Source organism: Choloepus didactylus, chromosome 1, assembly GCF_015220235.1.
Source record: "Choloepus didactylus isolate mChoDid1 chromosome 1, mChoDid1.pri, whole genome shotgun sequence".
Taxonomy (NCBI): Eukaryota; Metazoa; Chordata; class Mammalia; order Pilosa; family Megalonychidae; genus Choloepus; species Choloepus didactylus.
The window spans coordinates 247,288,074-247,311,543 of record NC_051307.1 but is presented as its reverse complement, the minus strand read 5'-3'; the positions used below and the strand labels follow the sequence as shown (position 1 = coordinate 247,311,543).

General features: G+C 40.3%; 1 protein-coding gene across 5 annotated transcripts in view; it reads left to right on the top strand.

Moving 5' to 3' along the window:
• Positions 1–22,103, top strand: part of KBTBD12 (kelch repeat and BTB domain containing 12) — a 105,264-nt gene extending 83,161 nt beyond the window's left edge. For 4 of the 5 annotated variants that reach the window (XM_037803177.1, XM_037803182.1, XM_037803164.1 and 1 more), the window contains one exon: positions 18,673–22,103. In XM_037803177.1, the coding sequence (XP_037659105.1) occupies positions 18,673–18,854 (182 nt within the window). In that variant the 3' untranslated portion in view covers positions 18,855–22,103. The remainder of the gene's footprint in view (positions 1–18,672) is intronic. The other variant, XM_037803189.1, reaches the window with a different exon arrangement.
• Positions 22,104–23,470: the final 1,367 nt, after the last annotated feature.

The following is a 23,470-nucleotide window of genomic DNA, read 5'->3' as shown; positions in this document are numbered from 1 at the left end:
TGCAAAAGAGTGAAAGGGGACCTGTACCTCACACCATGCATAAAAATTAACTCAAAATGGATCAAAGACCTAAATATAAGCTTTGGCTGTTTGGGTCTGTGCAATGCCATAGAATTTTAAAATCTTGTCACTTTCTACAGAGTCACTTGGGGTTCTACTAGGGATAGCATTGAATCTATAGATCACTTTGGGGATTATTGTTCAGTCCTCCAATCCTCCAATCCATGAACATGAGATCTATTTTTCAGTTATTTAGATCTTCTCTATTTTCTTTCAACAATGTTTTATAGTTTTTAGAATGTAAGTCTTATACTTCTCTTCTTAAATTTATTCCTAAGTATTTTATTCTTTTTGATGCTATTGTGGATGGAATTGTTTTCTTAATTTCATTTTTGGACTGTTCATTGCAAGTGGATCAATGTAACAGTTGATTGCTTGTGTATTGACCTTGCATCCTGCAACCTTGCTGAACTCATTTATTAGTTCTTACAGTTTTTAGTGTATTCTTTAGATTTTCTGTATACAAGATCATGTCATCTGCGAATAGAAAGAATTTGACTACTTTCTTTCTAATCTGGGTGCCTTTTATTTCTTTTACTTGTTTAATTGCCATGATTAGAATCTCTAGTACAATGTGAAATAAAAATCACAAGGCCAGACGTCTGTATCTTCTTCATGATGTTAGGGGGAAAGAATCCAGTCTTCCATCATTAAGTATGATGTTAGCTATAGGTTTTACATAGATGCCCTTTATCAAATTGAGGAAGTTACCCTCTATTCCTAGTTTGTTGAGTATTTTTATCATGAAAGAGTGTTTGATTTTGTCAAATGCCTTTTCTATGTCTATTGAGAAGATCACATGATATTTAGTTTTTAATCTATTAGTATGATAAATTACACTAATTGATTTTCAGATGTTGAACCAACTTTGTATTCCTGGAATAAATCTCACATCGTCTTGGTGTATAATTATTTTTATATGTTGTTGGATTCAATTTGCTAGTATTTGTTGAGGAATTTTTCATCCATTATTCATAAGAGAGTTTTCCGTTCTTGTGATGTCTTTGGATTTGGTATCAGGGTAATATTGGCCTTATAGAACGAGTTGGGAGATGTTCCCTCCTCTTCTGTTTTTTAGGAAAGTTTGTGAATAATTTGTATTAATTCTTTATATATTTGGTAGAATTCAGCAGTGAAGCCACCTGGATTTCTTTGTCTGTAGCTTTTTATTATTAATTCAATCTCTGTACTTGTTATAGGTCTACTTAGATTGTCAGTTTCAACCTGTCAGTTTCAGTAGTTTGTCTTTCTTGGAATTTGTTCATTTCATCTAAATTACCTAAATTGTTTATATGTAATTGTTCATGGTAGTCATTCATGATCCTTTCATTTCTGTAAGGTCAGTAGTAATGTCCTCTCTTTCATTTCTCATTGTAGTAATTTGAGTGCTGTCTCTTATTTTCTTAGTCACTCTAGTTTAAGATTTGTCAATTTTGTTTGTATTTTCAGAGAACCAATTTGTTTCATTGATTTTCTCTATTATTTTTCTGATCTCTGTTTCATGGATTTCTGCTCTTATCTTTATTATTTCCTTTCCTCTATTAGCTCTTTTTTTTTCCAGTATCTTGAAGTTGAATATTAGGTTATGGACCTGATAGCCTTCTTTTGTATTAATTATAGGCATTTACAGCTGTAAGTTTGCCTAGAGAAACTACTTCACCTGCATCCTATATGTTTTGGTATATTGTGTCCTCATTTTCATTTATCTCAAAGTATTTTCTGAAATTCCTTTTCAGTCTCTGGTCATTTAGGAACATTTTGTTTAATTTCCACTCCCAATTTTTTCGTACTATTGATTTTTGATTTCATTCTGTTGTGGTCAGGGAATATACTTTGCCTTATTTCTATCCTTTTAAATTTACTGAGGTTTGTTTTATGGCCTAGCACATGTTCTATCCTGGATAATGTTCCATGTGTTCTTGGGAAAAGTGTATATTATGTTGTTTGATTGAGTGTTCTATAGATGTCTGTTAGGTTTAGTTGGTTAATAGTGTTCACATCTTCTGTTTGCTTGTTGAACTTGTCTAGTTGTTCTATCCATTATTAAAAGTAGGGTATACAAGTCTACAACTATTGTTGTTAAATTGTTTATAGCTGCTTTTCTCTCACTTTTTGTTTTATGAATTTTGGTGCTCTGTTACTAGGTGCAAATATGTGTATAATTGTTATATCTTCCTGATGGATTAACCCTTATATCATTATAAAATATTCCTCTTTATATCTAGTAGGATTTTTTGTTTTAAATTCTATTTTATCTTATATTTGTATAGCTACTCCCACTTTCCTGTGGTTGCTGTCTGCAAGATATGTCTTTTTCCTTTTTTTTTTCCAATCTGTTATGTCTTTGAATCTAAAGTGTGTCCCCTGTAGGTAACATAAGGTTGGATCATTGTTTTCTATCCATTCTGCCAATCTCTGCCTTTTGCTGAGATTGTTTAATAAACTCATATTTAATATTATTATTGATAGAATTGGATTTAGATCTGCTATTTTACTTTGTTTTCTACGTGTCTCATAACTTTTAGTTTCTCTGTTCTTCCTTTACTGCTTCTTTTACATTAGGTGAATATTTTCTTATGTAACTTTTTAATTTCATAAATTATTGTTCACTATATTTTTGAGTTTTGCTATTGGGTTTACCATATACATCTTAAGTTATCAGAATCAGCTTCAGATTTATACTAGCTTAATTCCAGTGATATATAGAAATACTACTGCCATATAGCTAAATCCCCTTTCTCACTTTTTGTGGTATTATTGTAATGCATATTACATCTATTAATGTTACAAACCCAGCAGCACCTTGTTATAATTATTACTTTCCCATCTGTAGTCTTTTCCTTAGCCCATTACAGCTTTCTTCCCATCCACCTCCTTTGTGCTGTTATTGGCAAAGATATCACACATATAATACATTTCTATATGTTATAGCCCAACAATACATTATATGCATATTACTATAGACAATTGCTCTGAAAGTTAGTTGAGAACAAGAAAAATATGCACATAGTGTCTTTAAAATTGCATAATTACCTTTACCACTGCTCTTTGTTTATGTGAATTCAAATTACCATATGGCATAATGCTTTCAGCCTTTAAAACTTCCTTTAATGTTTCTTGTAAACAGGTCTGCTAGCAACAAATTCTCTCAGGTTTTGTGTATTGGGGAAAGTTATTATTTTGCCATCTTTTTTTTTTTTGCCATCATTTTTTAAATACAGTTTTATTGAGATGTATTCACATACCCTACATTCATTCACAGTGTACAATCAGTTATTCACAATACCATCATATAGTTATGCATTCATCATGAGAATCAATTTTTAAACATTTTCCTTACTCCAAAAAATAATTAAATAAAAGTAAAATTAAAAAAGAACACCTAAGCCCTGCAACCTCAGCTGATTGTCCCAGAGTTGGGAAGGTGGAGCAGTGTGAATTAACAAAGCCCCATTCAGCCATCATTTCAGCAGACTGGGAGCCTCCCTACACAGCCCAGCAGCCCAGAACTGCCCTGGGGGGACGGCACTCACCTGTGACATAGCACGGTCATCCCTCAACAGAGGACCCGGGGTGCACAGCCTGGAAGAGGGGCCCACTTGCAAGTCTCAGGAGCCATACGCCAATACCAAGGACTTGTGGGTCAGTGGCAGAGACAAACTGTGGCAGGACTGAACTGAAGGATTAGACTATTGCAGCAGCTTTAAAACTCTAGGATCACCAGGGAGATTTGATTGTTAGGGCCACCCCCCCTCCCCGACTGCCCAGAAACACTCCCCACATACAGGGCAGGCAACACCAACTACACACGCAAGCTTGGTACACCAATTGGGCCCCACAAGACTCACTCCCCCACTCACCAAAAAGGCTAAGCAGGGGAGAACTGGCTTGTGGAGAACAGGTGGCTCGTGGACACCACCTGCTGGTTAGTTAGAGAAAGTGTACTCCACGAAGCTGTAGATCTGATAATTTAGAGATAAGGACTTCAATAGGTCTACAAACCCTAAAAGAACCCTATCAAGTTCAGCAAATGCCACGAGGCCAAAAACAACAGAAAATTATAAAGCATATGAAAAAACCAGACTATATGGATAACCCAAGCCCAAGCACCCAAATCAAAAGACCGGAAGAGACACAGCACCTAGAGCAGGTACTCAAAGAACTAAAGATGAACAATGAGACCATAGTACGGGATATAAAGGGAATCAAGAAGACTCTAGAAGAGCATAAAGAAGACATTGCAAGACTAAATAAAAAAATGGATGATCTTATGGAAATTAAAGAAACTGTTGACCAAATTAAAAAGATTCTGGACACTCATAGTACAAGACTAGAGGAAGTTGAACAACGAATCAGTGACCTGGAAGATGACAGAATGGAAAATGAAAGCATAAAAGAAAGAATGGGGGAAAAAATTGAAAAAATCGAAATGGACCTCAGGGATATGATAGATAATATGAAACGTCCAAATATAAGACTCATTGGTGTCCCAGAAGGGGAAGAAAAAGGTAAAGGTCTAGGAAGAGTATTCAAAGAAATTGTTGGGGAAAACTTCCCAAATCTTCTAAACAACATAAATACACAAATCATAAATGCTCACCGAACTCCAAATACAATAAATCCAAATAAACCCACTCCGAGACATATACTGATCACACTGTCAAACACAGAAGAGAAGGAGCAAGTTCTGAAAGCAGCAAGAGAAAAGCAATTCACCACATACAAAGGAAACAGCATAAGACTAAGCAGTGACTACTCAGCAGCCACCATGGAGGCAAGAAGGCAGTGGCACGATATATTTAAAATTCTGAGTGAGAAAAATTTCCAGCCAAGAATACTTTATCCAGCAAAGCTCTCCTTCAAATTTGAGGGAGAGCTTAAATTTTTCACAGACAAACAAATGCTGAGAGAATTTGCTAACAAGAGACCTGCCCTACTGGAGATACTAAAGGGAGCCCTACAGACAGAGAAACAAAGACAGGACAGAGAGACTTGGAGAAAAGTTCAGTACTAAAGAGATTCGGTATGGGTACAATAAAGGATATTAATGGAGGGAAAAATATGGCAAACATAAACGAAAGGATAAGATGGCTGATTCAAGAAATGCCTTCACGGTTATAACGTTGAATTTAAATGGATTAAACTCCCCAATTAAAAGATATAGATTCACAGAATGGATCAAAAAAAATGAACCATCAATATGTTGCATACAAGAGACTCATCTTAGACACAGGGACACAAAGAAACTGAAAGTGAAAGGATGGAAAAAAATATTTCATGCAAGCTACAGCCAAAAGAAAGCAGGTGTAGCAATATTAATCTCAGATAAAATAGACTTCAAATGCAGGGATGTTTTGAGAGACAAAGAAGGCCACTACATACTAATAAAAGGGGCAATTCAGCAAGAAGAAATAACGATCGTAAATGTCTATGCACCCAATCAAGGTGCCACAAAATACATGAGAGAAACACTGGCAAAACTAAAGGAAGCAATTGATGTTTCCACAATAATTGTGGGAGACTTCAACACATCACTCTCTCCTATAGATAGATCAACCAGACAGAAGACCAATAAGGAAATTGAAAACCTAAACAATCTGATAAATGAATTAGATTTAACAGACATATACAGGACATTACATCCCAGATCACCAGGATACACATACTTTTCTACTGCTCACGGAACTTTCTCCAGAATAGATCATATGCTGGGACATAAAACAAGCCTCAATAAATTTAAAAAGATTGAAATTATTCAAAGCACATTCTCTGACCACAATGGAATACAATTAGAAGTCAATAACCATCAGAGACTTAGAAAATTCACAAATACCTGGAGGTTAAACAACACACTCCTAAACAATCAGTGGGTTAAAGAAGAAATAGCAAGAGAAATTGCTAAATATATAGAGACGAATGAAAATGAGAACACAACATACCAAAACTATGGGATGCAGCAAAAGCAGTGCTAAGGGGGAAATTTATAGCACTAAACGCATATATTAAAAAGGAAGAAAGAGCCAAAATCAAAGAACTAATGGATCAACTGAAGAAGCTAGAAAATGAACAGCAAACCAATCCCAAACCAAGTACAAGAAAAGAAATAACAAGGATTAAAGCAGAAATAAATGACATAGAGAACAAAAGAACAATAGAGAGGATAAATATCACCAAAAGTTGGTTCTTTGAGAAGATCAACAAGATTGACAAGCCCCTAGCTAGACTGACAAAATCAAAAAGAGAGAAGACCCATATAAACAAAATAATGAATGAAAAAGGTGACATAACTGCAGATCCTGAAGAAATTAAAAAAATTATAAGAGGATATTATGAACAACTGTATGGCAACAAACTGGATAATGTAGAAGAAATGGACAATTTCCTGGAAACATATGAACAACCTAGACTGACCAGAGAAGAAATAGAAGACCTCAACCAACCCATCACAAGCAAAGAGATCCAATCAGTCATCAAAAATCTTCCCACAAATAAATGCCCAGGGCCAGATGGCTTCACAGGGGAATTCTACCAAACTTTCCAGAAAGAACTGACACCAATCTTACTCAAACTCTTTCAAAACATTGAAGAAAATGGAACACTACCTAACTCATTTTATGAAGCTAACATCAATCTAATACCAAAACCAGGCAAAGATGCTACAAAAAAGGAAAACTACTGGCCAATCTCTCTAATGAATATAGATGCAAAAATCCTCAACAAAATACTTGCAAATTGAATCCAAAGACACATTAAAAAAATCATACACCATGACCAAGTGGGGTTCATTCCAGGCATGCAAGGATGGTTCAACATAAGAAAAACAATCAATGTATTACAACACATTAAAAACTCAAAAGGGAAAAATCAATTGATCATCTCAATAGATGCTGAAAAAGTATTTGACAAAATCCAACATCCGTTTTTGATAAAAACACTTCAAAAGGTAGGAATTGAAGGAAACTTCCTCAACATGATAAAGAACATATATGAAAAACCCACAGCCAGCATAGTACTCAACGGTGAGAGACTGAAAGCCTTCCCTCTAAGATCAGGAACAAGACAAGGATGCCCGCTTTCACCACTGTTATTCAACATTGTGCTGGAAGTGCTAGCCAGGGCAATCCGGCAAGACAAAAAAATAAAAGGCATCCAAATTGGAAAAGAAGAAGTAAAACTGTCATTGTTTGCAGATGATATGATCTTATATCTAGAAAACCCTGAGAAATCGACGATTCAGCTACTAGAGCTAATAAATTTAGCAAAGTAGCGGGATACAAGATTAATGCACATAAGTCAGTAATGTTTCTATATGCTAGAAATGAACAAACTGAAGAGACACTCAAGAAAAAGATACCATTTTCAATAGCAACTAAAAAAATCAAGTACCTAGGAATAAACTTAACCAAAGATGTAAAAGACCTATACAAAGAAAACTACGTAACTCTACTAAAAGAAATAGAAGGGGACCTTAAAAGATGGAAAAATATTCCATGTTCATGGATAGGAAGGCTAAATGTCATTAAGATGTCAATTCTACCCAGACTCATCTACAGATTCAATGCCATCCCAATCAAAATTCCAACAACCTACTTTGCAGACTTGGAAAAGCTAGTTATCAAATTTATTTGGAAAGGGAAGATGCCTCGAATTGCTAAAGACACTCTAAAAAAAGAAAAACGAAGTGGGAGGACTTACACTCCCTGACTTTGAAGCTTATTATAAAGCCACAGTTGCCAAAACAGCATGGTACTGGCACAAAGATAGACATATAGATCAATGGAATCGAATTGAGAATTCAGAGATAGACCCTCAGATCTATGGCCGACTGATCTTTGATAAGGCCCCCAAAGTCACTGAACTGAGCCATAATGGTCTTTTCAACAAATGGGGCTGGGAGAGTTGGATATCCATATCCAAAAGAATGAAAGAGGACCCCTACCTCACCCCCTACACAAAAATTAACTCAAAATGGAACAAAGATCTCAATATAAAAGAAAGTACCATAAAACTCCTAGAAGATAATGTAGGAAAACATCTTCAAGACCTTGTATTAGGCGGCCACTTCCTAGACTTTACACCCAAAGCACAAGCAACAAAAGAGAAAATAGATAAATGGGAACTCCTCAAGCTTAGAAGTTTCTGCACCTCAAAGGAATTTCTCAAAAAGGTAAAGAGGCAGCCAACTCAATGGGAAAAAATTTTTGGAAACCATGTATCTGACAAAAGACTGATATCTTGCATATACAAAGAAATCCTACAACTCAATGACAATAGTACAGACAGCCCAATTATAAAATGGGCAAAAGATATGAAAAGACAGTTCTCTGAAGAGGAAATACAAATGGCCAAGAAACACATGAAAAAATGTTCAGCTTCACTAGCTATTAGAGAGATGCAAATTAAGACCACAATGAGATACCATCTAACACCGGTTAGAATGGCTGCCATTAAACAAACAGGAAACTACAAATGCTGGAGGGGATGTGGAGAAATTGGAACTCTTATTCATTGTTGGTGGGCCTGTATAATGGTTCAGCCACTCTGGAAGTCAGTCTGGCAGTTCCTTAGAAAACTACATATAGAGCTACCATTCGATCCAGCGATTGCACTTCTCGGTATATACCCGGAAGATCGGAAAGCAGTGACACGAACAGATATCTGCACGCCAATGTTCATAGCAGCATTATTCACAATTGCCAAGAGATGGAAACAACCCAAATGTCCTTCAACAAATGAGTGGATAAATAAAATGTGGTATATACACACGATGGAATACTACGCGGCAGTAAGAAGGAACAATCTCGTGAAACATATGACAACATGGATGAACCTTGAAGACATAATGCTGAGCGAAATAAGCCAGGCACAAAAAGAGAAATATTATATGCTACCACTAATGTGAACTTTGAAAAATGTAAAACAAATGGTCTATAATGTAGAATGTAGGGGAACTAGCAGTAGAGAGCAATTAAGGAAGGGGGAACAATAATCGAAGAAGAACAGATAAGCTATTTAACGTTCTGGGGATGCCCAGAAATGACTATGGTCTGTTAATTTCTGATGGATATAGTAGAATCAAGTTCACAGAAATGTTGCTATATTATGTAACTTTCTTGGGGTAAAGTAGGAACATGTTGGAAGTTAAGCAGTTATCTTAGGTTAGTTGTCTTTTTCTTACTCCCTTGTTATGGTCTCTTTGAAATGTTCTTTTATTGTATGTTTGTTTTCTCTTTAACTTTTTTTTTCATACAGTTGATTTAAAAAAGAAGGGAAAGTTTAAAAAAAAAAAGAAAAAAGAAAAAGGAAACAAGAAAAAGATGAAAAAAAAAAAAAAAAAGAACACCTAAAACATTCCATTCCCTCCCCCATCCCACCCTATTTTTCATTTAGTTTTTGTCCTCATTTTTCTATTCATCTGTTCATACACTGGGTAAAGGGAGTGAGCCATGAGATTTTCACAATCACACAGTCACACCATGTAAGCTACACAGTTACACAATCGCCTTCAAGAATCGAGGCTGCAGGGTTGCAGTTTGACAGTTTCAGATATTTCCTTCTAGCTATTCTAATACAGTAAAAACTAAAAAAGAGATGCCTATATAGCGCATAAGAATGCTCTCCAGAGTGACCTCTCAACTCCATTTGAAATCTCTCAGTCACTGAAACTTTAATTTGTTTCATTTTTCTTCCCCCTTTTGGTCCAGAAGATATTCTCAGTTTCATGATGCGGGTCCAGGCTCATCCCCAGGAGTCATGTCCCACGTTGCCAAGGAGATTTATATTCCTGGGAGTTAGGTCCCATGTAGGGAGGAGAACAATGAGTTTTACCTGCCGAGTGAGCTTAGCGAGAGACAGGCCACATCTGAGCAACAAAGAGGTTCTCTGGGGGAGACTCCTAGGCACAACTATAAGTAGGCTTAGCCTCTCCTTTGCAGTAACAAGCTTCTTAAGTTGCCATCATTTTAAAAAATACCTTTGCTGAAGATACCATTCTTGTTTGACAGGATTTTGTTTGTTTTGTTTTCTTTTGTTGAGCACTTTGAAACCTTATGGCCTCCAGTGTTTCTGCTTAGGAGCCACCTCTTAATCTTCTTTAGGTTTCCTTGTAAATGATGAGTCATATTTCTCTTGCAGTTTTCAAGATTTTCTCCTCCTTTGACTGTCAGCATTTTCACCATGATGTGTTTAACTCTGGGTCTTTTTGTGTTTACCTTATTTGAAGATAATTGACATTCCTGGGCATTTAGGTTATCATTTATCAATATATTTGCAAAGTTTTCAGCCATTATTTCTTTGAATATTTTTTCTCTCCTCCTCTCTCCTTCTGGTACTCCCGTACATGCATGTTGGTGAGATTAATGGTGTTCCATAGTTTTCTTTGTTCTTTTTTGTTTTTCTGTTCTTCAGTTTGCATAATCTCTTCTAATCTATCTTTGTTTACTAATTCTTTTTCTGTCCATTATATCTACTGTAGGTATAATGTTTGTGGGTAACACTTTGTGTTTCTTTGCAGGCCTGAAAACATTTTGTTGAAAATAGGACATTTTAGATAATATATTATAGCAACTCTGAGCACTAGTGCTCTCCTTCAAGTGCTTGTCATTGTTATTTGCTTGTTTATTTTTTTAGTGACTGGTTGGATTATTTTACTGAAGTCTGTTTCTCCCTCATGCTGTTAAGCCTCTCTTGTTTGTTCCCCACAGAGACTCAGCTTTGGGTACTGTGAGATGACAGTGCTGCTGGTAGAGCTGTCTTCCACTCTCCCTGAACACACCCAGCTGTTACTCTCCACTGACTGCCAAACAGTTGCTCTACTGTTTTCAACAATACCCTGGGGCATAAATTCCTCTTCAAACAAATTCAATCAAATTGTGGTTCATTAGAAGGAATCGCTTCTGAAGTCAGTGCTTTATATACATTCTGACCCCAGGAGGGTTCTTTTCAGCAGTTCTCAACTGCAGAGTAGCTGGTCTACAGTCTAGACTGCATCTTCATTAGAGCCACGCATTTCCTCCCAATTGCCTTTCTCCACAACTTCCACTGTTCTTGAGAGTGTCCTTACATTTAAACTTCTCCATGATTTCTTGCAAATGAAGTCAGTTTCTTTGGGAAGAGATTAGGAACTATTGTTTTACAACTTTCTTCTTCTCTCAGGAAAAATATGAATCAGGAGTCTGAATTTGGGGTGTATGGACAATGGCAAGCTTCTCTCTGGGTGACATATTTGCCCTAGAAGCCAAGTGCTTGATTGTGGGGAAGCAGCATCTTGTGGTCCTCTTGTCTCAGGACCTGGTGTGGAACCACTACCGTACAAACCAGAAAAGGACTAGCAGTTGCCCCCAAATTCTCTGCATGTTGTGCTCAAGGCACAGCCTCCATTCCACTGGTGGGAGTTAGGTGGAAGAAGGGAGCCACATATTGACTGCACTCGCCTGGGACTTAGCTTCAGCAACAGGCAGCTGCAAATAGGATGAGAATCACAAGTCCTGCTCCTTCTGGGAAGAATATCCTCTAGGGGAAGCTGGGGAAATAAGGAGCCCTGTGTTCTTGGCTGCAGCAGCCTGGAGTGGAGTCTCTGCCTTGCTGAGCTCTCAGGGGAGAGAATGGCAATGGTCTTGTTTCAAATACTCTCATTTCTTACCGGATTTTCATAGATTTTCTTGAATAGATGTCTTTTCATTTGCTGTTTTCCCTAAGAACCAATTCCATAGGATTTGAATGGTTGATTTTTTTTTTTAAACAATTTTCACCAGTTTCACCGGGGAACAGGTAAGTATAGCTCCTCACTTTGTCCTGCCAGAGGTCAATTCTGGCTATCATGTTTTAGACCTTGTGGAACTTTGATATGGTTCTGAGACCTAGAAACATGTCACATGTAGGGAAAGAAAAATTCTGAAATTCACAGTCCATCCTAGACTTGTAATCTGCAAAAAGACTAGGTCATCAAACACAGTTGAAAGTCAGTGCAGTGCCAAGGAAAGATAATCAGACTTACAGTCAAGGAACCTAGATCTATATCCCAGTCTAGTATTACCAGAGCTCTGATGGGGTTAGTTCTTTAATTTCTCTGAGCCTGTCTCCTCATCTATCAAATTAGGATAATGTAGTCAGTTGAATTGTGTCCTCCAAATTAATATATTAAATTCCTAACCCCCAGTCCTGTGAATGTGATTTTATTTTGAAACAGGATTCTTGCAGATATAATCAAGTTAAGATGAGGCCATAGACTAGGGTGGGCGCTAATTCCAATGACTGGTGTCTGTATAAGAGAAAAGAAAAGGATATTTGGATACATAGGCACGAGGAAGAAGGAACAGAGGCAGAGATTGGAATTTTGCTGCCACCAGCCAAGGAATGCCAGGGGCCACCAGAAGCTAAAGAGATGCAAAGTAAGATTCTTCCCTAGAGCCTTCAGAGCGGGCATGGCCCTGCAGACACCTTGATTTTGGATTTCAGGTCTCCAGAACATGAGAGAATAAATTCCTATTGATTTAAGCCACCCAGTTTGTGGTAATTTGTTACAAGCAAACCTAGAAAATTGATACAGATAATGATAGCACTAACCTCACAGGTTCAGTGAAAGGTTTAAAAAGGCTAACGTCTGTTTATTACTTGGCACAGTGTCACTCAGCAGGTACTCAATCTACATTATTTGAATCTGAATAAAACTTTTTCAAAATACATAAAAGGGGACTTCACTTCAGGGGAAGAAGGCTTAGTAGGGGACTGTAGGACTCACTGCTTCTAAAGCGGCTGGTGGACAGGCAGAAACTGTCTGAAACAAAGGGCTCCGGAGGCCAGGAGAGCACTGTACAGCCTCCAGGGAAGAACAGGAGGAGGAGTCTGAGAAGCTGGGGCTAAGAAACTGAGGGAATTGTGCCACATAGTGGCCAGCACTCATCCCCCACCTTCAAGGCAAGGAGTCTCTGTTCAGTCTGTGGCTGGCTGCTGTGGACAGAGGATGCAGAGGCTTTCCTCCCTCAGAAATTGGGTGAGGCAAGGCCAGGCGCCAAACGTGACTTCTGATCAAGTTTGGAATGCTGGGTCCTGGCTCTGAATCACGTTTCTAGCCTACCCAGACAAGATTCCCCGCAGACATAGTTTCAATGCCGCCCAAGGGTAAAGCCTGTGCAGGTTGGAAAAAAACACTCCCTCCTTAGGGCTACTGGTAATAGTTTACTGAAGAGCGCCATCTGCTTGGCAGGCCAGGAAAGCACAGCTTTGGGGAACCGGAAGAAAAAAAAGCTTTCTGGCATCTTTCCTGATGCTCTCCCCAAGGCCCTTTGGAACTGGTCTGTGCCCCCTTTTGTGGGCCCCTGGCCCTATTTTGATCAGTTAAACATGGGCAGTTCTAAAGATGCAGAATAAGTTGGACCAAGTGTCAAAGAAAAGCCTTAACTCAGAGCTCAGCAACAATAGACACCTAGGCAAAAGAGAGAAACTGGGCATAACTTTTTCCAGTGGAAAAATCTTTCAGGAAATGGAGCTGAAAAAAGATATTTTCAAACAAACATAATCTGAAAGAGTTTACCATAATAAGACCTCCCCTAAAAAGTATAATACAAGCTGTTTTAGTTTGCTAATGCTGCCAGAATGCAAAACACTAGAAATGGATTGGCTTTTATAAAAGGGGGTTTATTTGGTTACAAAGTTATAGTCTTAAGGCCATAAAGTGTCCATCAACAAAGGGTACCTTCACTGGAGGATGGCCAATGGTGTCCAGAAAACCTCTGTTGGCTGGGAAGGCACGTGGCTGGCATCTGCTCCGTATTTCTGGTTTCAAAATGGCTTTCTCCCAGGACGTTCCTCTCTAGGCTGCAGTTCCTCAAAAATATCACTCTTTGTTGCTCTTGGGGTGTTTGTCCTCCCTTAGCTTCTCCGAAGCAAAAGTCTGCTTTCAAAGGCCATCTCCAAAAATGTCCCTGTAAGCTGCAGCTTCTCTTTCAGCTCCTGTGCTTTCTTCAAAGTGTCTCTCTTCGCTGTAGCAAGCTCACTCCTTTTGTCTGAGCTTATATAGTGTTCCAATAACTAATCAAGACCCACGCTGAATGGGTGGGGCCACATCTCCATGGAAACTATCAGCCAGAGTTATCACCCACAGTTGGGTGGGGTGCATTTCCATGGAAACAACCTAATCCAGAACATTCCAACTTAATCCCCACTAATATGTCTGCCCCCACAAGATTGCATCAAAGAGCATGACTTTTTCTGGGGTACATAATATACACAAACAAGTACACAAGCATAAGGAAAATTATCCCAGATGAAAAGTCTAAGATTTTAAAAAGAATGAAGAGCAATAAAAGTGCAAATATGTAGGTTTTTTGAAGTGAATCATTGTATCAAACAATAATGTCTTGTGGAGTTAAAAAAAAAATACAGAGAATTAAAATGCACATCAACAATAGCTGATAAGTTGGGAGGGGAAGTAAATAGAATTAAACTGTTCTAAGTACCTCCAAGAGGAAGATGAAGGAAGGTATTGATTATCTTTAGATATTGATAAGTTGAGTATGCATGTTTTAATTTCTGGGAAAGCCACCAAAAGAATAGAAACAGGGTTTATAACTTCAAAATCAGTAGAGGGAAAGAAATAGAATGATAGAAAATACTTAGCCAATCCAAAAGACAGCAATAAAGGAGAAAAAAAAGAACAAGTGAAACAAGACAAATCACAAAATAAGATCATAGATTTAAACCAAAATTTATCTGTAATTGCATTAAATGTAAATGGATTAAGTGCTCAAATTAAGACAAAGATTGTCAGAATGATTTTTTAAGAGCCTACTTTTTACTATTTATAATATTAACAAAAAAGATTCTGATGTAGCTGTATTTGTATCTTACTTCAGTAAGAGGTCCTCTTCATAATGATAAAAGCTTTAAATTCATCAAGAAGATACAAAATTTTAAAATTTATATGCACTTAACATACTCAAAATGTATACACTAAAAATTGACAAAACTATAAGGAAAAATAGACAAATACATAATATTAGTGATATATTTTAATACAGCTCTCTCAGCAGCTGGCAGAAAAAGCCCACAAAAATCAGTTTCTTAATTTCCTGGCTACTATGACAAATAGCACACAATGGCTTGGCTTAAACAATGGGGATTTGGGGGCTCATGGTTTTGAAACTAGGAGAAGTCCAAAATTGAGGCATCAGCAAAGCAATGCTTTCTTCCCAAAGGCTGTGGTCTGCTGAATGCCAGTGATCCTTGGGTTCCTTGGCTTTACCCATCACAGGGTCATGTCTTCTCCTTTCTCTTCCAGTTCCATTGACTTTGAAATTCTTACTCCTCTGTGTGGCTTTCTCTTCATAAACCTCCAGTAACAAGACTAAGACCCAATCTCAACAAGATTAAGACCCAATTTCATTCAACTTAACTAAAAATAACATATTCAAAAGGTCCTATTTACAGTGAGTTCACACCCACAGGAATGGATTATGATTAGAACATGTTTTTCCTGAGGTACATAATTCAACCTGTAACAGTCCACCCTCTGGTCCCAAAAAAGATATGTTCTTCCACATGCAAAATACATTCCTTCCTATCACAACACCCCAAAAGCCTTAGGTCACTTCAGTAACAACGCTGAGTACAAAATCTCATCAAAATCAGTTATGGGTGAGGTCCATGCTGGGGCAAAAGTCCTCTCTTCTGTGGACCTGTAAAACATAGAAAACAAGTTATCTGCATCCAGTATACAATGGTGTGACAGACACAGGATAGATATTCCCATTCCAGAAGAAAGAAATTGGAAAGAAAACAGGGTCCCAAACATTTCTGAAATCCAGTAGGGCAAATTCCATTAGATTTCAAGGTCTGAAAATCATCTCTGGATTGATGCTTTGTTCTCTGGGCCTCCTGGAGCAGCAGCCCCACGCTTTCTGAGTATTTGCACAGTGGCCATCACTCTCCCCAAATGCTAGGACCTAGGTCCCACCCTCTCTGAGCACTGCCGTGGCACTCTTGGTCTGCCCAAAAACTGGGGTGTATGCCCAACCCTCTCCAGCATTGGGGTGGTGGTCAAACTCTCCCTGAACACCTGGGCATAGACCCCACCCTCTCTGAGCAATGGGATGAAGCTGGACATCAAGATGGGAGGCCCACCCCCCTCAAAGCACCAGAGCAGATAGCCTGCTCCCTCTAAGCACAGTGGCAGACCTATCCTTTCCACACATGTGGGTGGGCCCGCTTTCTTGGTGCAAGGAGATCATTTCAGTTCAGATTTCTGCTTCCATGGTTCTGCCCTTGAAGTCATTCTTCCTTCAATTCATCGTTTCTCTGTCCCTTTCAGTCCAGGCTGGCAGTGGTTCTACTCATACAAATTTCACAAAAAACCTTGTTGACCTTGTGAGCAGTTCAAGGGAGTTTAAACCATCAGACAAAAGGACTTTACACAGATACTTCCTGGGTAACTGCATTTCCAATCCTGACTTCCTCTGAAATGGCTAACTGGATCCATATTCAGGCACACCCTCTTTAGCAAAGGTTTGTTCAGTTAGACCCTTGTGCAGAGCCCAGTTCTCTGGGGACTTTGGTCATGGAAGCTCAGAGAGGTCACTGGTAGAGCTGCTTCTGGCCCTGGTTTCTCAGAGCACACTACCTGGATAGGCTGAGAATTTTTCAAATCATCAATTGCTGGTTTGTTAGTACTTGGAGTCTACTTTTGGGTTTATTCTTTTCCTCTTGCATTTTACCATAAGCTGCAAGGAGAAACCAGGCTACCTCTTCTACTCTTAGCTTGGAAATCTCCTCAGCTAAATATGCAAGTTCATAACTTACAAGATCTGCCTTCCATCTGACATCAAAACACGATTTCTCCAAGTTCTTTGCTACTTTAAAACAAGGATCATCTTTCCTCCAGTTTCCAATAACACAGTCATCATTTCTTTCTAAGACCTAATTAGAAGTGCCTTTAACATAATTCATATTTCTACCAACAGTCTCTTCAAAGAAATCTAGGCTTTTTCTCTCAAGCACCTCACAGTTCTTCCAGCTTCTACCCAATTCCAAAGCTGTTTACACATTTTTAGTATTTATAATAGCAGCACCCCATTTTCCAGTTCTAAAAACTGTCTTGGTTTCCCATCTGCTACGAAAAATACTGCATAGTGGGTTGGCTTAAATAATGGGAATTTATTGGCTCACAGTTTTGAGGCTAGGTAAAGTCCAAAATCGAGGTGTCAGCAAGGTGATGTTTTCTTCTAAAAGATTGTAGTTGTCTTTTGCTGGCTGCTGACTCTCCTTAGGTTCCCTGTCTTTCCCTGTCACATGGCAATGTCCTCTCCTTTCTCTTCCAGTTCTGTTGCCTTCCAAATTCTTGCTCCTCCATGTGGTTTTCTCTTCATAAAGCCTCCAGTAATAGGATTAAGGCCCAACCTCATTCACTTGGGCCACACCTTAAGCAAAAATAGTATCTTCAAAAGGTCCTGTTACAATGGATTCACACTCACAGGACTGGATTAAGATTAAGATGTTTTTCTGGGGTACATAACTCAGCCTACCACAATCAGTAAATATGTGGAAGACAGGACGACTTAATGAACATCTACAGAACAGTACACACAACAATTGGGGAATACATAATTCTTAACAAGTACTCGTGGACCATTTTTGAAAATTGACTTTTATCTGCCATGACTGGGGTGGGTACTTTTATATACATTATCTCCTTTAATCATCATAAAATTGTGAAATAGGCATCTGGGCTGGAAACCTTCCATTTACCCCTCTAGATCCACCCTCTACCCCTCCCTACTATGCTCTGTCTCCTACAAGACTGACCTACATGGGCTGCATCAGTGGGCTCCCTTCCCCTCTGGCTTCTGGTTGGGTTCAGCCTGTGGGAGGCAATAGTGGGAAACTGGTAGGTAAAAGGAGAGTCAGGGTGTTTATTCCTGCTCCCTCCCTGCTGGCTTGCTGAGAATAGCTGCGTCCCTATCCTTATACCTAAATCTACTCCTGCCAGGCAGCCCTGTCTATACAACTCTTCCCTCCAACTTCCAGGAACCACTTCTTCCTCTTTTCTTTCAGGCCTAGGGGTGGTAATGGCCCCTTGCTGTTATCAGTACTGAGTCCATCCCTCATGTGTTTCCTAAAGCTTGCCCACACCTTTGCTGATGGTCCCTTTACTGAACTCTCTCTTCAGTTTACACCATTTGAATGTGCCATCCATTTCCAGCAAGGACCTGACTATTAGCATCCCCCTCTTCCTTTGAGGAAACATAAGCTCAGGTAGGACAGTGACTTGCACAAGCTCACATGACTGCCCATGCCTCCTCTCATAGATGTGAAAATAAGGACAGTTTCCATCACTTGCTTGTATCATTGATAAGTCATTAGCACAACTTTCAGCTTGAGACAATAATATGCCCTGTTAGTACCTCTTGAATAACTTTTGAATGTGAGTTGTCACATGGCCTTTGTTAGCTCCTTAAATGTCAGGAACACTGTGTCTTCCTTTTAAAGTATCAGTATTCAGTGGTTTGTTAATTAATTTTTGTGCCTAATGCCTTTTGGGAGGTTATTCTATACATTGATGATGACCTCTGAGTTTAAAACCCCCATGATATGTTGTCCTACTACTATGCTGTTTTTCAGATCGCCATGAGGTTATCTCCAAAGAAATATTGGAGCTGGACCCGTGGGAAAACCAGTGGAATGTTGTAGCCGTCAATGTCCTCATGCACGACAGCTATGATGTCTGCCTGGTGGCTAGGATGAATCCCCGAGACCTCATACCCCCGCCTTCAGATTTGGTAGAAGAAGGCAGTGAGCACTGAGGTCAGCATTGCTGTAAAGTCTCCTGTTTTGTCTGCACATGAGGCAACCAGAATGGAGAGAGCCCACAGGCACCCATCAGTCGTCGCAGAAGTGTGTGTTGTGTGCGTGCATAGTGGCCCATGTGCAAAGCAGTGTGTGCTGGGCCCTCAGGGACTGCCCAGTCCATCAGGGTAGATGAGACACTGCACAGCAGAATGTGATCACGGCCATGAGAGGAGCACAGGGTGAGTCCTTAGGAGAGCAAGGGGATGGAAGGATTTCACTCTGTCGGGTACTCGAGGTCCACATTGCCAGGGAGCGGGCCTCTTGTCAGGGTCGTGAAGGATGCGGAGGAAGCAGTTCCATGGGCACAGTCGATGGTAAGGTCCCTGAAACATGAGCAAAGGCCCAGAGGTGGGAAAGCACCAGGCATGTTTGAGACATCCCAAAGGGCCAGACTGCCCTGGGGAACAGGGTTTGCTACTAAGGCTAGAAAAGGTGGTTGTAGCTAAATGACTGAGAGACTGAGGAGTTTGAACCTAGTGTCTCAGTGATGTTAAAAGTAGCCTTCTCTTTGTGTTCTGTTCTGGCTTCAGCTTCATAACTATTGTCTATTCTCATTCAAAATACTCTTCTAGTGCAGCAACAGTGCCAAATACTGTGGCTAGCTTGGACTATGAGTTCACCACAGCCTAGCACTCACACCACCCAGCAGTGAGCAGAGGAGTTCAGCCCTGGGCTGTCGCGGTCAAGGGACAGTGATGAGAGCTTCTGTAGGCCTGATCCACTCCAGGGTTGACACGGAGTGTCCTAGGCGGGATTTACCCAGGCTGCCTCTCCCCAGGCCCTCAGACACCCATGACCTTCTGCATCTTGGCCCTTGGCTGACTAGAACTGACCTAAATCACCCAAGCCAGGGATAGACCTGCCTCTTGAATGGAGGAGAGAGGAAGCAAAATCACTTTGGCTAACTGCTGCCTTCTTGGACCCAGCTTTTGCAATGTGTCCCCAGTGTTATAGGGCAAGGATGGTGCCACCTTATTGAGCCCACAATTGAACACATCAGAAAGCAGCCAACTCCCAAAATCTATTTTAGGGACTATATTTAAATGGCACATGGAAAATCCATCTATTTTGCTTCCCATTTATATTTCTGGAAGCACAGTGGTTTCAAAGAATGCATTTTGGTAGCTGTTCTTCAATGACTTTTCAAAAGAGGTTGACACTGCACAAGGCCCTTTTTAAATCCCTGATGAAAAACTAGTGCCTCTAGGGCTTTTCCAGAGGGAGACAATGCCTAAATCAAGATGGCTCTTCTTTGGTGAAGAGTCAAGTGTTCGTCCATGTCCCAGGTTTCAGCTGCTAACCCAGGCAGTAGAGGCAAGTCCAACTGAAACTTGAGCCAGTTGAAAATCTGCTTCTGCCGCCATGGAGTGGCAAGGGCGGGGGATGGTGGGGAGGCACATGAGACTTGCAGGGAGCTTACACCACTGTCCAGGTTTATTGTCCCTGAGAAGGCTAAACTCTAGGAAAGCAGGAGCCATGTCCTCCTTTTCTCCATGGTACCCCAAGTGCCCATCACGGTGCCTGGCATACTAATTGACCTTTGGAGGCCAGAATAAAGCAGTGCCTCTAAGTCCCAGGTTCTTGGTCTCTGACCATTTCTAGGAATCTGAGTTAAAATGAGCTGAGACAATTCTCCCTGGTGGAGAGTCATAATCTGAGGATTCTTTTACTTGCTGCAAAGATATAGCTGTTCCTCAGAGTGGGCCGGGCTAGTTGGTGGCTGTCGTGGTAGAGGCTAACATCCACAGGATCTCTGCTCCCCTGAGTTACTCTGAAAAGAATCACCAGGCCTAACTCAACCTACTTGAACATACCAGAAGCTCTCTCGTTCCCTGAATCAAAGAGCCCTTGGTGGTATATCATGATACACCTTTTGGATGTATTGAATTTGAGATCTAGGTTCTAGTCCACCTCTGACACTTACAAGATAACCTTTCTGGAGTCTTGTTTTCCTTCATTTGCAAAATTGGAAGAAAAATACCGCATACTTTATGGAGTTAGTGTGAGGATGAGAGAGATAATGGTGAGCAAAGTGCCTGTTAAATTCTAAACCAATAAACATTATTTAGCTGCCGTTGTTGTTATTATTATCATTATCATTGTAATCATCATTGTTCCCAGAGCAAAGTGCCCCAAACAGAACCCAGTCTTGGATGTTAGGAAGAGATTTGAGATAGTTCTTAATTTCCCAGACCCAAGCACTTGGCTGTTCAGTTGTGTTGGAAAGGGCACTTGTCAACCAAGGAGCTGATGAGCAAGCAAGGGTTTCCTTGGATCTGAGGCATCTCTGGTGGCTTTTCTGTGCATCCTCCCGAAGACAGACCCTTCAGGGGCTGAGGCAGCACCACAGAGGCACCTGGGGCTGAGAGGTTACAAGATCATCGGCCACACAGAGGCACGATGGGTGAAACCTGAATCCCCTCTAATGCAGGATTTCGTTTGGGAAGTGTCCGGATGAAGATATGCAGAGAGTGATGAGAGAGGCCAGGGGAAGAGGGATGGCTTCTCTAGAGAGTCAGGAAGGGCGGTGCCCCCAAGCAGGGTTGGCACTGAAGAACAGGAAGGCATCTAGAGGCAGAATACCTCAAACTCTGTTCTGTGGAGCCCCTGAGATCCCAACAGGGACATCACAGATTTCAGATGTTTAATCTTACTTGTTTAAAGATGGCATATAATAGATTGCTTGCTTTGGTGCTTATTTTAAGTTCTGGGTGCTTCTTGTCTGACTTTCATATTTGTAATTTAAAACATCATGTCCCTGCCTTCCTGTTGTCAGGTTCAATTTCGAAACACAATTTTCCTCTCTCTCCTTTTTTCACCTGAATTGAAGACTGCCCCAGTATTGCATGAAACTTCTGCTATTTGCTAATTCTTCTCTTTGTGAATCAGGGTTGCTTAAAACTGAGCAACAAAGCATAATAAGGAAATAATTTGGATGCTGAGGCTGATATAAAACTGCAGCTGTCAACAGTAACCCTGAGTTCAGTTTTTGTGTTCATCAGGACAGCCTCATTGTTCTCACTGATTGACTTTATAATGAGCAAATGCTTTAAATTTGAACTTATAAAATAAATTTTCACTAATAAAATATTGCTTTCACTTTGCTTTTTATATTGCAATTCCATGTAAATTTCATTTGAAAAGGGGTTCCTGTGCCTAGAAAATGTGAGCTTTCCCAGGGTGGGGTGGGATAACCAGCTAGAAGATGAGCAAAAGCAGGAGCTCAGAAGAGGGGCATGTGAGGTGGGTGAGGGGCAACAGGTGGCCCCTTTGCCAGGGTGGCTGAAGTATAGGACGATGTCAAGAAAAGGAGATGAAACCAGTCACAAAAGACCTGGAATGCCACACCAAAGAGTCAGGACTTGATTCTTCAGCAAGGCCATCACTCCACAGCCCATTGTGGATGAACAGGGTGAGGACAGCAGTGGGCAGACAGCAGGAGGCGCTGCAGGAGCTCATGTCACAGAAGCCCCAACTAACCCAGCAGCAGTGGGTTTAGAACAGTGCACCGCGAAACAGAGAATGCCAGTGAGTTACTGACATTTTCAGAGAGCAGGGAGATGCCAGGAGTTTGAGTGACTCTTGCAGAAAAGAATGGCCAATCAGCCAAATCAAAAACCAGAAAATCTTTCAAAGGACCCTACACCCATTTGGGAGTCAGCAAGAGAGGAGAAGAGGTACTGGGGTGCAGAAGTCAAGCCATCCCACTCTGCCGAAGCCAGAAGACTCAGGTGCTTCCCCTGCAGCCATTTGCCCTTTCTTCCTTGTTTACAGAGACAAGGACCCTATCCCAACTTATCGGCAAATCCTGCCTAACCCAAACCAGTCATAGTAATCCCATTCCTTTTACAAGTGGTTGGTTTAATTAGCATTGTCATCTGGCACAATTCTGGCAATGAGACCTAAAGAGAAGAGTACTGAAAGGCTTTGGGAAAGAGTTTCTCTTAAAAAGAGATGCAGTGGAGGAGATGTGCTGTTCTGCTGAGTCTCGTCAAGTCCACAGGATCCCTGGAACTGCAGCACTGTCCCGCAGCCATGAGGGGAGCTAGCCAGAGACGACTGCAGTCCATCCACAGGGGTGGGAGGCAGGGTGGAGAGGGATGGAAAGAACCCAGGCCCTTGATGACATCATTGAGCCAAATTGGCCAGCCCTGGGCCTTCTTGCTAGAAGAAACTTGTTATAATAACTTTTTCTTATTGTTCAAGCCACCTTGAGTTACTTGCAACCCAAGATTTCCTAACTGATGCTCCAACTTCCACAATCAAAGGTGCTTTCTCTTGGAATGACATTTGTTACCCCTGCCAAAGGAGAGGACTCAAACAGTCCCTGGGATGTCTGCCAACATTTGTATCCATTGCAGTAAGGTGAGTTCTCCCTACCTGGCAAGTGCTGATGGTTTACAGTCCCAAGTTGCTTCTTGGTTATTGCTCTAGTATTCCTTTATCTCTGAGATCCTCAGCATTTTTGTTTGTTCACTTGTTCCCCACAAATCCCACCCATTACCTGTTTTTGTAAATAAAGTTTTATTGGAGTACAGCTGCACCAATCATTTGCATATTGTCTATGGCT